This window comes from Xenopus laevis, chromosome 5S, assembly GCF_017654675.1.
Source record: "Xenopus laevis strain J_2021 chromosome 5S, Xenopus_laevis_v10.1, whole genome shotgun sequence".
Taxonomy (NCBI): Eukaryota; Metazoa; Chordata; class Amphibia; order Anura; family Pipidae; genus Xenopus; species Xenopus laevis.
Genome location: NC_054380.1, coordinates 90,880,707 through 90,894,748, shown reverse-complemented (window position 1 = coordinate 90,894,748; position 14,042 = coordinate 90,880,707). Strand labels below are relative to the sequence as shown.

At 40.5% G+C, this 14,042-nt stretch overlaps 1 protein-coding gene across 5 annotated transcripts in view; it reads right to left on the bottom strand.

The window, feature by feature from the left end:
* LOC108718065 overlaps window positions 1-14,042 on the bottom strand; it is a 91,894-nt gene that overhangs the window by 69,979 nt on the left and 7,873 nt on the right. For 4 of the 5 annotated variants that reach the window (XM_041564776.1, XM_041564777.1, XM_041564780.1 and 1 more), the window contains exons 2-3: window positions 1,578-13,343; window positions 544-669 (exon numbers count right to left, since the gene is read on the bottom strand). In XM_041564776.1, the coding sequence (XP_041420710.1) occupies window positions 544-669; window positions 1,578-13,343 (11,892 nt within the window). The remainder of the gene's footprint in view (window positions 1-543; window positions 670-1,577; window positions 13,344-14,042) is intronic. The other variant, XM_041564778.1, reaches the window with a different exon arrangement.

Below are 14,042 nucleotides of genomic sequence, written 5' to 3'. Positions count from 1 at the left end.
TATTCAACATGCATTGAGAGACACAGGCTTGGCACATTAGGGCAAGAAATAATAGTGGCTGGTTTCCAACGTACAAAACCAGCCAAAGGCCCAAAAAGTAGCCCAAATCTATACCTTGGCTAGTTTGTACTTTCAAAACCTGCCTGGGCTTTCAATTAGTAGCCAAATTTGGCTGGAAATTTCCAACCTGGCAACTCTGTTCTCTTATAAAGTAGCTCACACACTTCCTATTTCCTGCCTCCCTTCAGACATCTCCCCTCCCATAGGTGGCGACATCACATGTTACATGGCCATGGCACATTGAAGCATTGCATTATGAAAAAAAATAATAAAAATAAAATGTTTACAGAGCAGTGTTTATTTTCTTTTTTCTTTATAATATTAGAATTAAGCTAAACATTCCACAACCATATAAAGGAAATGGAACTCTGAGCTGACTTCTAATATCCTCATATTATAAAGACAGGGAACATTACATTTTCATTTTTAATTTAAATATTTATTTAAATAATGCTTTGTATATGGTGGGATATTGCCATTTACCTATACAAAGTGTCTCTGACTCATCATTACTAAAGCCAGCATTGCACATGCATATTGGAGTGGTAGTTCCAGATTTAATTCTGCACAACCCATTCATACATGGAAGGCTGCAAACCACAGGGGGAGCTAAAAAGAAAAAAAAAGGTTAGTCGCAATTAAAAAAATACAACATTAAAAATTTTTTTGTAAAAGTGATTAGTGACTTTTGTGCTTCCATCAGCAAATTCAATAAAAATATTGCACTGCATTTATTTTTTATGAACAATACATAAATGCACCACAAATTGGCATTCTTTAGCTGGAAGTAGTATTTCCCAGAATATCACCATTATAGTAGTTGACTCCATAATAACACAGAAAGAAACGTGCACAATATTAGCAAAACAGGCACAACATAGAATCAGCGTTGGCATATTGTAAGCAATAATGTCAGTTCAGGCAAAAAAATGTGCTTCACTGGAAATTACATCATCATGTCATTCATTACGTGCAAGTAACATCTCTTCGGGACTGGTGTTACTTCCAGACCTCCCTTGAATCCATGGACTAACATTAAGTGAAAGTTAACTTTAATTTTTAAGTTGTAGTAGATTAATCAAAACTATTTGAAGAGTTGCCACTAAGGGCAATTGAGCCAAGATTTAAAAGAAGTGCCTCATCCTCTGAACCATGGATGGGAGATCAGAAGGCTGAGTTGTCTGATTATATTGAGCACCTGTTTGTTCTTCATCTGCTGAGTAACTGACAGATAAGCCACCTGTACTAGGTTCCAGGCTGCACTTTGTTCACTGTGTGTATTTTTAATTGGTAGCACATGTGCATTTTGTGCTTTACTACAGAAACATTAAGTGTATTTGTGGGTCCTGCAAAGTGCACTCTTCTAGGGGAGCTGCAATAAAGTAAACTACACCACTCCTATATCACTGAATGTACTTTTTGTTTATGTTCAAAATGGATATTTGCTAATTATGGTACCTTTTTAAACCTCTGTTAAACACACTGTTGACACTGTTAAAAAAATGGCTATCACTTACTTGTTGTCTTGATTGTAGTTGTAGAAACAACATGATTTCCAGGTGCACTTATATTACTGTACCCTGTAGATGTAGAATTTACAGACGCAGTGGAAACTATTCCATTTGTGATCACATTCGTTGTAGTCAATATAAGTACTGTAGTTGAGTTGCTGCCTGTGCTTAAGATTTCTTTAGTTGTGCTTTGTGCAGATAACGGACTAGTGTTGCTTAGCTTTGTAACTGGTGTTTCAGTACTAATTGGATTTGGTGGTATATTTGAGCTGCTCTCTGGAGTAGAGACTTCTCTAGTCACAATTACTACTGATGTTGCACTAGAAACTTTCTCAACAGTTGTAGTCAATACAGGTACTGCGGATGAGCTGATTTTTGTAGTAAAACTTTCTGATGCATTTTGCTCAGATGGTTGGCTAGGCACTGTGATTGAACTGTTCCCTGTGCTAAAGGTTTCTTCCGTTGTGCTTTGCCTGGAAGCTGGACTAGTGTTTAAAGGGGCAATTGGTCCTTCAGTACTAATAGGATTTGGTGGGGAACTTGTGTTGCTCACTGAGGAAAAGTTTTCTCCTGTCACAGGTACTTTTGATGCTGCAGAAGAAACTATTTCATTTGTGATCACATGAGATGTAGTAAATATAGTAAAGGTTTCTTCTGTTGTGTTTTGCCCAGAGGGTAGGCTAGATGCTATAGCTGAGCTGCTTTCTGTGCTAAAGGTTTCTTCAGTTGTGCTTCTCTCAGAAGCTGGACTCGTGTTGCTCAGAGCTGTACTTGATGCTTCAGTGATAATAGGATTTGGTGGGGCACTTGAGCTGCTCACTGGGGTAGAGATTTCTCCATTCACAGTTATGTCTGATGCTGGACTAGAAAGTATTTTATTAGTTGTAGTCAATATAGGAACTGCAGATGAGCTCTTCTCTGTGCTAAAGGTTCCTTCTGTTGTGCTCTCATCAGGAGGAGGACTACTTTTGCTTAAAGATGTAATTGGTTCAATAGTGCTAATACGATTTGGTGTTGCACTTGAGCTGCTCACAAGAGTGGAGATTTTGCCTGTCGCAGTTTGGTCTGATGTGGCACTAGAAAGTATTTCATTAGTTGTAGTGAAGGTAGGCATTGTAGATGAGCTGCTCTCTGTGCTGAAGGTTTCTACAGCTGTGACTTGCGCAGAAGGACTATTGTTGCTCAAAGGTGTAATTGGTTCTTTAGTGCTAATAGAATTTGATGGTGCACTTGAGCTGCTCTCTGGGGTAGTGGTTTCTCCTTTCAAAGTTACTTCTGATGTTGAAATAGAAACTATATCATTTGTGATCACATTAGTTGTAGTCAATGTAGGCACTGTGGATGAGATGTTTGTGCTAAAGGTTTCTTCTGTTGTGCTCTTCTTTGAAGGTGGACTAGTATTGCTCAGAGGTGAAACTGCTTCTTCAGTACTAATAAGATTTGGTGTTCCACTTGAGCTGCTCTCTGAGGTAGATATTTCTTCATTTACAGTTACATTTGAAGCTGCACTAGTCAGTGGCACTGTAGATGAGCTGCTGTCTGTGCTAAATGTTTCTTTTGTTGTGATTTGCCCAGAAGGAAGACTAGTGTTGCTCACGGGTCTAATTGTTTCTTCAGTGTTAATCAGATTTGTTGGTGCACTTGAGCTGATCTCTTTGGTAGTGATTTCTTCTATCACTGTTACATCTGATGTTGTACTAGAAACAATTTTATTAGTTGTACTCAATATAGCAACTGCAGATGAGATGCTCTCCTTGCTAAAAGATTCTTCAGTTGTACTTTGCAGGAATAGAGGGCTTGTGTTGGTCAAAGGTGTAATTGGTTCTTTAGTGGTAATTGGATGTGATGGTGTACTCGAGCTGCTCTCTGGTGTAATGATTTCTCCAGTCATAGTAACTTCTGGTGCCACACTAGAAACTACTTCATTTGTGATCACATTAGTTGTAATCAATATAGGTACTGTGGGTGGGATGCTCTCTGTCCTAAAGGTTTCCTCTGTGGTGCTTTTCTCAGACGGTGGACTAGTATTTCTCAGTGCTGAAACTGCTTCTTCAGTACTAATAAGAATTGGTGGTACACTTGAGCTGCTCTCTGAGGTAGAGATTTCTTTATTTACAGTTACATTTGAAGCTGCACTAGAAAGTATTTCATTAGTTGTAGTCAGTGGGACTGTAGATGAGCTGCTTTCTGTGCTAAAGGTTTCTTTTGTTGTGCTTTGCCCAGAAGGAGGACTAGTGTTGCTCACAGGTCTAATTGATTCTTCCGTGTTAATCATATTTGTTGGTGCACTTGAGCTGCTCTCTTTGGTAGTGATTTCTTCTATCACCGTTACGTCTGATGTTGCACTAGAAACAATTTCATTAGTTGTACTCAATTTAGCAACTGCAGATGAGATGCTCTCTGTGCTAAAAGATTCTTCAGTTGTACTTTGCAGGAATAGAGGGCTTGTGTTGGTCAAAGGTGTAATTGGTTCTTCAGTGGTAATTGGATGTGATGGTGTACTCGAGCTGCTCTCTGGCGTAATGATTTCTCCAGTCATAGTTACTTCTGGTGCCACACTAGAAACGACATCATTTGTGATCACATTAGTTGTAATCAATATAGGTACTGTGGGTGATATACTCTCTGTGCTAAAGGTTTCTTCTGTTGTGCTGTGCTCAGAAGGTGGACTAGTATTGCTCAGAGCTGAAACTGCTTCTTCAGTACTAATAAGATTTGGTGTTGCACTTGAGCTGCTCTCTGAGGAAGATATTTCTCCAGTCATAGTTACATATGATGCTGTACTAGACAGAACTTCATTAGCTGAAGTCAATATAGGCACTGTAGATGAGCTGGTCTCTCTGATAAAGGTTTCTTCTGTTGTGCTCTGCTCAGAAGGTGGACTAGTGTTGTTCAAATGTGTAATTGGTTCATCAGTGCTAATAGGATGTGGCGTTGCACTTGAGCTGCTCTCTGGGGAAGAGATTTTTCCAGTCTCAGTTACATCTGTTGCTGCAGAAGAGACTATTTCATTAGTTGTAGTCAGTGGCAATGTAGATGAGCTGCTCTCTATCCTAAAGGTTTCTTCAGTTGTACTTTGCCCAGAAGGTGGACTAGTATTGCCCACAGGTGTAATTTGTTCTTTAGTGCTAGTGGGATTTGGTGTTGCACTTGAACTCCTGTCTAGGGTAGTTATTTCTCTGGTCTCATTTACATCTGATGCTAAAGTAGAAAATATTTCATTTGTGATCACATTAGTTGTAGTCAATATAGGCACTGTGGATGAGATGCTCTCTGTGCTAAAGGTTTCTTCTGTTGTGCTCTTCTCAGAAGGTGGACTAGTATTGCTCAGAGCTGACACTGCTTCTTCAGTATTAGTAGGATTTGGTGTTGCACTTGAGCTGCTATCTGAGGTAGTGATTTCTCCAGTCATAGTCACATCTGATGCTGTACTAGAAAGTATTTCATTAGCTGTAGTCAATAAAGGCACTGCCGATGAGCTGGTCTCTGTGATAAAGGTTTCTTCTGTTTTGCTTTGCTCGGAAGGAGGACTAGTGTTGGTCAAATGTGTGATTGGTTCCTCAGGGCTAATAGGATTTAGTGTTGTACTTGAGCTGCTCTCTGGGGTAGTTATTTCACCAGTCTCAGTTACATCTGATGCTGCACTAGAAACTATTTCATTTGTGATCACATATGTTGTATTCAATATAGGTGCTGTGGGTGAGCTGCTCTCTGTGCTAAAGTTTTCTTCTGCTGTACTTTTCTCAGAAGGTGGTCTAGTATTGCTTGTTGCAGAAACTGCTTCTTTAGTACTAATAAGATTTGGTGTTGCAATTAAGCTGCTCTCTGAGGTAGAGATTTCTCCAGTCTCAGTTACAGCTGATGCTGCACTAGAAAATATTTCATTTGTGATCACATTAGTTGTAGTCAACATAGGCACTGTGGACGAGATGCTCTCTGTGCTAAAGGGTTCTTCTGGTGTGCTCTTCTCAGAAGGTGGACTAGTATTGCTCAGAGCTGACACTGCTTCTTCAGTACTAGTAGGCTTTGTTGTTGTTTTTGAGCTGCTCTCTGATGTAGTGATTTCTCCAGTCATAGTTACATCTGATGCTGTACTAGAAAGAATTTCATTAGCTGTAGTCAATAAAGGCACTGCAGATGAGCTGCTCTCTGTGATAAAGATTTCTTCTGTTGTGCTTTGCTCAGAAGGAGGACTAGTTTTGCTCAAATGTGTAATTGGTTCCTCAGTGCTAAAAGAATTTGGTGTTGCACTTGAGCTGCTCTCTGGGGTAGTTATTTCACCAGTCTCAGTTACAACTGATGCTGCACTAGAAACTATTTCATTTGTGATCACATACGTTGTATTCAATATAGGTACTGTGGGTGAGATGCTCTCTGTGCTAAAGTTTTCTTCTGCTGTACTTTTCTCAGAAGGTGGTCTAGTATTGCTTGTTGCTGAAACTGCTTCTTCAGTACTGATAAGATTTGGTGTTGCAATTGAGCTGCTCTCTGAGGTAGAGATTCCTCCAGTAATAGTTACATCTGATGCTGTACTAGAAAGTATTTCATTAGCTGTAGTCAATAAAGGCACTGCCGATGAGCTGGACTCTGTGATAAAGGTTTCTTCTGTTTTGTTTTGCTCGGAAGGAGGACTAGTGTTGGTCAAATGTGTGATTGGTTCCTCAGTGCTAATAGGATTTAGTGTTGTACTTGAGCTGCTGTTTGGGGTAGAGATATCTCTAGTTTCTGTTACATCTGGTGCTGCAGTAGAAACAATTTCATTAGTTGTAGTCAGTGACACTGCAGATGAGCTGATCTCTGTGCTAAAGGTTTCTTCAGTTGTGCTTTGCCCAGAAGGTGAACTAGTATTACTCAAAGGTGTAGTTGGTTCCTCAGAGCTGAAAGGATTTGGTGTTGCACTTGAGCTGCTCTCTGGGGTAGTTATTTCACCAGTCTCAGTTACATCTGATGCTGCACTAGAAACTATTTCATTTGTGATCACATATGTTGTATTCAATATAGGTGCTGTGGGTGAGATGCTCTCTGTGCTAAAGTTTTCTTCTGCTGTACTTTTCTCAGAAGATGGAGTAGTATTTCTTGTTGCTGAAACTGCTTCTTCAGTACTAATAAGATTTGGTGTTGTAATTGAGCTGCTCTCTGAGGTAGAGATTTCTCCGGTCTCAGTTACGGCTGATGCTGCACTAGAAAATATTTCATTTGTGATCACATTAGTTGTAGTCAACATAGGCATTGTGGATGAGATGCTCTCTGTGCTAAAGGTTTCTTCAGCTGTGCTTTGCCCAAAAGGTGGACTAGTATTGGCTACAGCTGTAATTGGTTCTTCAGTGCTAGTGGGATTTGGTGTTGCACTTGAGCTGCTCTCTGGGGTAGTTATTTCTCCAGTCTCAGTTATGGCTGATGCTGCACTTGAAAATATTTCATTTGTGATCACAGTAGTTGTAGTCAATATAGCTACTGTGGATGAGATGTTCTCTGTGCTAAAGATTTCTTCTGTTGTGCTCTTCTCAGAAAGTGGACTAGTATTGCTCAGAGCTGATACTGCTTCTTCAGTACTAGTAGGCTTTGGTGTTGCACTTGAGCTGCTCTCTGAGGTAGTGATTTCTCCAGTCATAGTCACATCTGATGCTGTACTAGAAAGTATTTCATTAGCTGTAGTCAATAAAGGCACTGCCGATGAGCTGGTCTCTGTGATAAAAGTTTCTTCTGTTTTGCTTTGCTCGGAAGGAGGACTAGTGTTGGTCAAATGTGTGATTGGTTCCTCAGTGCTAATAGGATTTAGTGTTGTACTTGAGCTGCTGTTTGGGGTAGAGATATCACCAGTCTCTGTTACATCTAATGCTGCAGTAGAAACAATTTCATTAGTTGTAGTCAGTGACACTGCAGATGAACTGCTCTCTGTGCTAAAGGTTTCTTCAGTTGTGCTTTGCCCAGAAGGTGGACTAGTATTACTCAAAGGTGTAGTTGGTTCCTCAGGGCTAAAAGGATTTGGTGTTGCACTTGAGCTGCTCTCTGGGGTAGTTATTTCACCAGTCTCAGTTACATCTGATGCTGCACTAGAAACTATTTCATTTGTGATCACATACGTTGTATTCAATATAGGTACTGTGGGTGAGATGCTCTCTGTGCCAAAGTTTTCTTCTGCTGTACTTTTCTCAGAAGATGGAGTAGTATTGCTTGTTGCTGAAACTGCTTCTTCAGTACTTATACGATTTGGTGTTGTAATTGAGCTGCTCTCTGAGGTAGAGATTTCTCCAGTAATAGTTACATCCGATGCTGAACTGGAAAGTACTTCATTAGTTGTAATCAATATAGACACTGTAGGTGAGCTGTTCTCTGTACTAAAGGTTTCTTCAGCCATGCTTTGCCCAGAAGGTGGACTAGTATTGGTTACAGCTGTAATTGGTTCTTCAGTGCTAGTGGGATTTGGTGTTGCACTTGAGCTGCTTTCTGGGGTAGTTATTTCTCCGGTCTCGGTCACGGCTGATGCTGCACTAGAAAATATTTCATTTGTGATCACAGTAGTTGTAGTCAATATAGGTACTGTGGATGAGATGCTCTCTGTGCTAAAGGTTTCTTCTGTTGTGCTCTTCTCAGAAAGTGGACTAGTATTGCTCAGAGCTGACACTGCTTCTTCAGTACTAGTAGGCTTTGGTGTTGCACTTGAGCTGCTCTCGGAGGTAGTGATTTCTCCAGTCATAGTCACATCTGATGCTGTACTAGAAAGTATTTCATTAGCTGTAGTCAAAAAAGGCACTGCCGATGAGCTGGTCTCTGTGATAAAGGTTTCTTCTGTTTTGCTTTGCTCGGAAGGAGGACTAGTGTTGGTCAAATGTGTGATTGGTTCCTCAGTGCTAATAGGATTTAGTGTTGTACTTGAGCTGCTGTTTGAGGTAGAGATATCTCCAGTCTCTGTTACATCTGATGCTGCAGTAGAAACAATTTCATTAGTTGTAGTCAGGGACACTGCAGATGAACTGCTCTCTGTGCTAAAGGTTTCTTCAGTTGTGCTTTGCCCAGAAGGTGGACTAGTATTACTCAAAGGTGTAGTTGGTTCCTCAGAGCTGAAAGGATTTGGTGTTGCACTTGAGCTGCTCTCTGGGGTAGTTATTTCACCAGTCTCAGTTACATCTGATGCTGCACTAGAAACTATTTCATTTGTGATCACATATGTTGTATTCAATATATGTGCTGTGGGTGAGATGCTCTCTGTGCTAAAGTTTTCTTCTGCTGTACTTTTCTCAGAAGGTGGTCTAGTATTGCTTGTTGCTGAAACTGCTTCTTCAGTACTAATAAGATTTGCTGTTGCAATTGAGCTGCTCTCTGAGGTAGAGATTTCTCCGGTCTCAGTTACGGCTGATGCTGCACTAGAAAATATTTCATTTGTGATCACATTAGTTGTAGTCAACATAGGCACTGTGTATGAGATGCTCCCTGTGCTAAAGGGTTCTTCTGGTGTGCTCTTCTCAGAAGTTGGACTAGTATTGCTCAGAGCTGACACTGCTTCTTCAGTACTAGTAGGCTTTCGTGTTGTTTTTGAGCTGCTCTCTGATGTAGTGATTTCTCCAGTCATAGTTACATCTGATGCTGTACTAGAAAGAATTTCATTAGCTGTAGTCAATAAAGGCACTGCCGATGAGCTGGTCTCTGTGATAAAGATTTCTTCAGTTGTGCTTTGCTCAGAAGGAGGACTAGTGTTGCGCAAATGTGTAATTGGTTCCTCAGAGCTAAAAGAATTTGGTGTTGCACTTGAGCTGCTCTCTGGGGTAGTTATTTCACCAGTCTCAGTTACATCTGATGCTGCACTAGAAACTATTTCATTTGTGATCACATACGTTGTATTCAATATAGGTGCTGTGGGTGAGATGCTCTCTGTGCTAAAGTTTTCTTCTGCTGTACTTTTCTCAGAAGGTGGAGTAGTATTGCTTGTTGCTGAAACTGCTTCCTCAGTACTAATAAGATTTGGTGTTGGAGTTGAGCTGCTCTCTGAGGTAGAGATTTCTCCAGTAATAGTTACATCTGATGCTGAACTTGAAAGTACTTCATTAGTTGTAATCAATATAGGCACTGTAGGTGAGCTGTTCTCTGTGCTAAAGGTTTCTTCAGCTGTGCTTTGCCCAAAAGGTGGACTAGTATTGGCTACAGCTGTAATTGTTTCTTCAGTGCTAGTGGGATTTGGTGTTGCACTTGAACTGCTCTCTGGGGTAATTATTTCTCCGGTCTCAGTTACGGCTGATGCTGCACTAGAAAATATTTCATTTGTGATCACAGTATTTGTAGTCAATATAGGCACTGTGGATGAGATGCTCTCTGTGCTAAAGGTTTCTTCTGTTGTGCTCTTCTCAGAAAGTGGACTAGTATTGCTCAGAGCTGACACTGCTTCTTCAGTACTAGTAGGATTTGGTGTTGCACTTGAGCTGCTCTCGGAGGTAGTGATTTCTCCAGTCATAGTCACATCTGATGCTGTACTAGAAAGTATTTCATTAGCTGTAGTCAATAAAGGCACTGCCGATGAGCTGGTCTCTGTGATAAAGGTTTCTTCTGTTTCTTCTTCGGAAGGAGGACTAGTGTTGCTCAAATGTGTGATTGGTTCCTCAGTGCTAATAGGATTTAGTGTTGTACTTGAGCTGCTGTTTAGGGTAGAGATATCTCCAGTCTCTGTTACATCTGATCCTGCAGTAGAAACAATTTCATTAGTTGTAGTCAGTGACACTGCAGATGAACTGCTCTCTGTGATAAAGATTTCTTCAGTTGTGCTTTGCCCAGAAGGTGGACTAGTATTACTCAAAGGTGTAGTTGGTTCCTCAGGGCTAAAAGAATTTGGTGTTGCACTTGAGCTGCTCTCTGTGGTAGTTATTTCACCAGACTCAGTTACATCTGATGCTGCACTAGAAACTACTTCATTTGTGATCACATACGTTGTATTCAATATAGGTACTGTGGGTGAGATGCTCTCTGTGCCAAAGTTTTCTTCTGCTGTACTTTTCTCAGAAGATGGAGTAGTATTGCTTGTTGTTGAAACTGCTTCTTCAGTACTAATAGGATTTGGTGTTGCAATTGAGCTGCTCTCTGTGGTAGAGATTTCTCCAGTAATAGTTACATCCGACGCTGAACTGGAAAGTACTTCATAAGCTGTAATCAATATAGGCACTGTAGGTGAGCTGTTCTCTGTACTAAAGGTTTCTTCAGCTGTGCTTTGCCCAGAAGGTGGACTAGTATTGGATACAGCTGTAATTGGTTCTTCAGTGCTAGTGGGATTTGGTGGTGCACTTGAGCTGCTTTCTGGGGTAGTTATTTCTCCGGTCTCGGTCACAGCTGATGCTGCACTGGAAAATATTTCATTTGTGATCACAGTAGTTGTAGTCAATATAGGTACTGTGGATGAGATTCTCCCTGTGCTAAAGGTTTCTTCTGTTGTGCTCTTCTCAGAAAGTGGACTAGTATTGCTCAGAGCTGACACTGCTTCTTCATTACTAGTAGGATTTGGTGTTACACTTGAGCTGCTCTCTGAGGTAGTAATTTCTCCAGTCATAGTCACATCTGATGCTGTACTAGAAAGTATTTCATTAGCTGTAGTCAATAAAGGCACTGCCGATGAGCTGGTCTCTGTGATAAAGGTTTCTTCTGTTTTGCTTTGCTCGGAAGGAGGACTAGTGTTGGTCAAATGTGTGATTGGTTCCTCAGTGCTAAAAGAATTTGGTGTTGCACTTGAGCTGCTGTTTGGGGTAGTTATTTCTCCAGTCTCAGTTATGCCTGATGCTGAACTAGAAATTATTTCATTTGTGATGACATTAGTTGTAGTCAATATAGTCACTGTGGGTGAGATGCTCTCTGTATTGTAGGTTTCTTTGGTTGTGCTTTGCTCAGAAGGTGGAGTAGTATTGTTCAAAGATATAATTGGTTCCTCAGTGCTAATAGGATTTAGTGTTGCACTTGAGCTGCTGTTTAGGGTAGAGATATCTCCAGTCTCTGTTACATCTGATGCTGCAGTAGAAACAATTTCATTAGTTGTAGTCAGTGACACTGCAGATGAACTGCTCTCTGTGCTAAAGGTTTCTTCAGTTGTGCTTTGCCCAGAAGGTGGACTAGTATTGCTCAAAGGTGTAGTTAGTTCTTTAGGGCTAATAGGATTTGGTGTTGCACTTGAGCTGCTGTCTGTGGTAGTTATTTCACCAGTCTCAGTTACATATGATGCTGTGCCAGAAACTGTTTCATTTGTGATCACATATGTTGTATTCAATATCGGTGCTGTGGGTGAGATGCTCTCTGTGCTTAAGTTTTTTTCTGTTGTACTTTTCTCAGAAGATGGACTAGTATTGCTTGTTGCTGAAACTGCTTCTTCAGTACTAATAGGATTTGGTATTGCAGTTAAGCTGCTCTCTGAGGTAGAGATTTCTCCAGTAATAGTTACATCTGATGCTGAACTGGAAAGTACTTCATTAGTTGTAATCAATATAGGCACTGTAGGTGAGCTGTTCTCTGTGCTAAAGGTTTCTTCAGCTGTGCTTTGCCCAGAGGGTGGACTAGTATTGACTACAGGTGTAATTGGCTCTTCAGTGCTATTGGGATTTGGTGTTGCACTTGAGCTGCTCTCTGGGGTAGTTATTTCTCTGGTCTCAGTTAAGGCTGATGCTGCACTAGAAAATATTTCATTTGTGATCACATCAGTTGTAGTCAATATAGGCACTGTGGATGAGATGCTCTCTGTGCTAAAGGGTTTTTCTGTTGTGCTCTTCTCAAAGGATGGACTAGTATTGCTCAGAGCTGACACTGCGTCTTCAGTATTAGTAGGATTTGATGTTGCACTTGAGCTGCTGTCTGAGGTAGTGATTTCTCCAGTCATAGTTAAATCTGATGCTGTACTAGAAAGTATTTCATTAGCTGTAGTCAATATAGGCAGTGCATATGAGCTGGTTTCTGTGATAGAGATTTCTTCTTTTGTGCTTTTTTCAGAAGGAGGACTAGTGTTGCTCAAATGTGTAATTGGTTCCTCAGTGCTAAAAGAATTTGGTGTTGCACTTGAGCTGCTCTCTGGGGTAGTTATTTCTCCAGTCTCAGTTATGCCTGATGCTGCACTAGAATTTTGTTCATTTGTGATCACATTAATTGTAGTCAATATAGCCACTGTGGGTGAGATGCTCTCTGTACTAAAGGTTTCTGCTGTTGTGGTTTGCTCAGAAGTTGGAGAAGTCTTGCTTGAAGGTGTAATTGGTTCTTCAGTGCTAATAGGATTTGGTGTTGCACTTGAGCTGCTCTCTGGGGTAGAGATTTCTCCTGTCACAGTGAGGTCTGATGCTGCACTAGATACTATTTCATTTGTTGTAGTCAATATAGGTACTGTGGGTGAGATGCTCTCTGTATTAAAGGTTTCTTCTGTTGTGCTTTGCTCAGAAGGTAGAGTAGTTTTGCTCATAGTTGTAATTAAGCCTTCAGTGCTAATAGGATTTGGTGTTGCACTTGAGCTGCTCTCTGGTATTTCTCCAGTCCCAGTTACATCTGAGCTGAGAACTGTACTTTGTTCTTTTGTGCTGGGTGGTGCATAAGTACTGCTCTCTGGGCTGGTGTTTTCTTCAGTCACAATTACACTTGCTTTTGAAATAGAATCTGTTATGCTAGATATCCAGTTAGTAGAACTTGGTGTAGTCCCTGACATGTTTGTGCTCTCTGTAACATTCGTTTGTAGACCTGAAGTACTCTCAGGTGTTGTGCTATTTATAGTCTCTGTAGTAAATCCATCATCTGTTGTTGTAGCTGTTGTTTCTGTGGTTGTTTCTGCTGCAAAATAAATATAAATAATATGTAATGAATATGTTTTATTATTTGATTTCTGCTCTGTTAAACAATAAGCAAGTAGTCAGCAAGACAATCACCTTTTTCCTTTTGTTGGTGCACGTTTTCCAATGGCCACTTTCCACTGGAAATACTTGTAGAAAAGTTAGAACAGCACCAAACTCAATTCAGAATAAAAAAGTCTTTATTGGTGCTTGGGCATTACAGCAACGTTTCAGGCCATGTGGCTTTTTGAAACTTGATAAAAGGCCACATGGCCTGAAACGGTGCTGTAATGCCCATGCACCAATAAAGACTTTTTTATTCAGAATTGAGTTTGGTGCTGTTCTAACTTTTCTGTTCTGTTAAATACATAACAGTTTGGTACCAGCTATGGGGATGGTGTAGCACTGTCTACAATTCCCAACCCCTATTAAATAACATTTTTAACATATAATCATTATCATGTTTACCAATATGTTTAACTAGTTTAAAGAGTAATGGTACCCAGTCTAAAATAATATTATTAGGCTTTTAGTACCAGGACACATGGAGCGTTGGCTCTGCTGCTCTGAGGTTTTTTTTTGCAGGCCGAGAGAAGCAGACTAACTGGAACAAAAACTTCACTGGCACACAGGATATTTCAAGCAGGAAAAACCTTGCTAGGTATTTATTGCAGCATGCAACGTTTCGGGGTTACCCCCT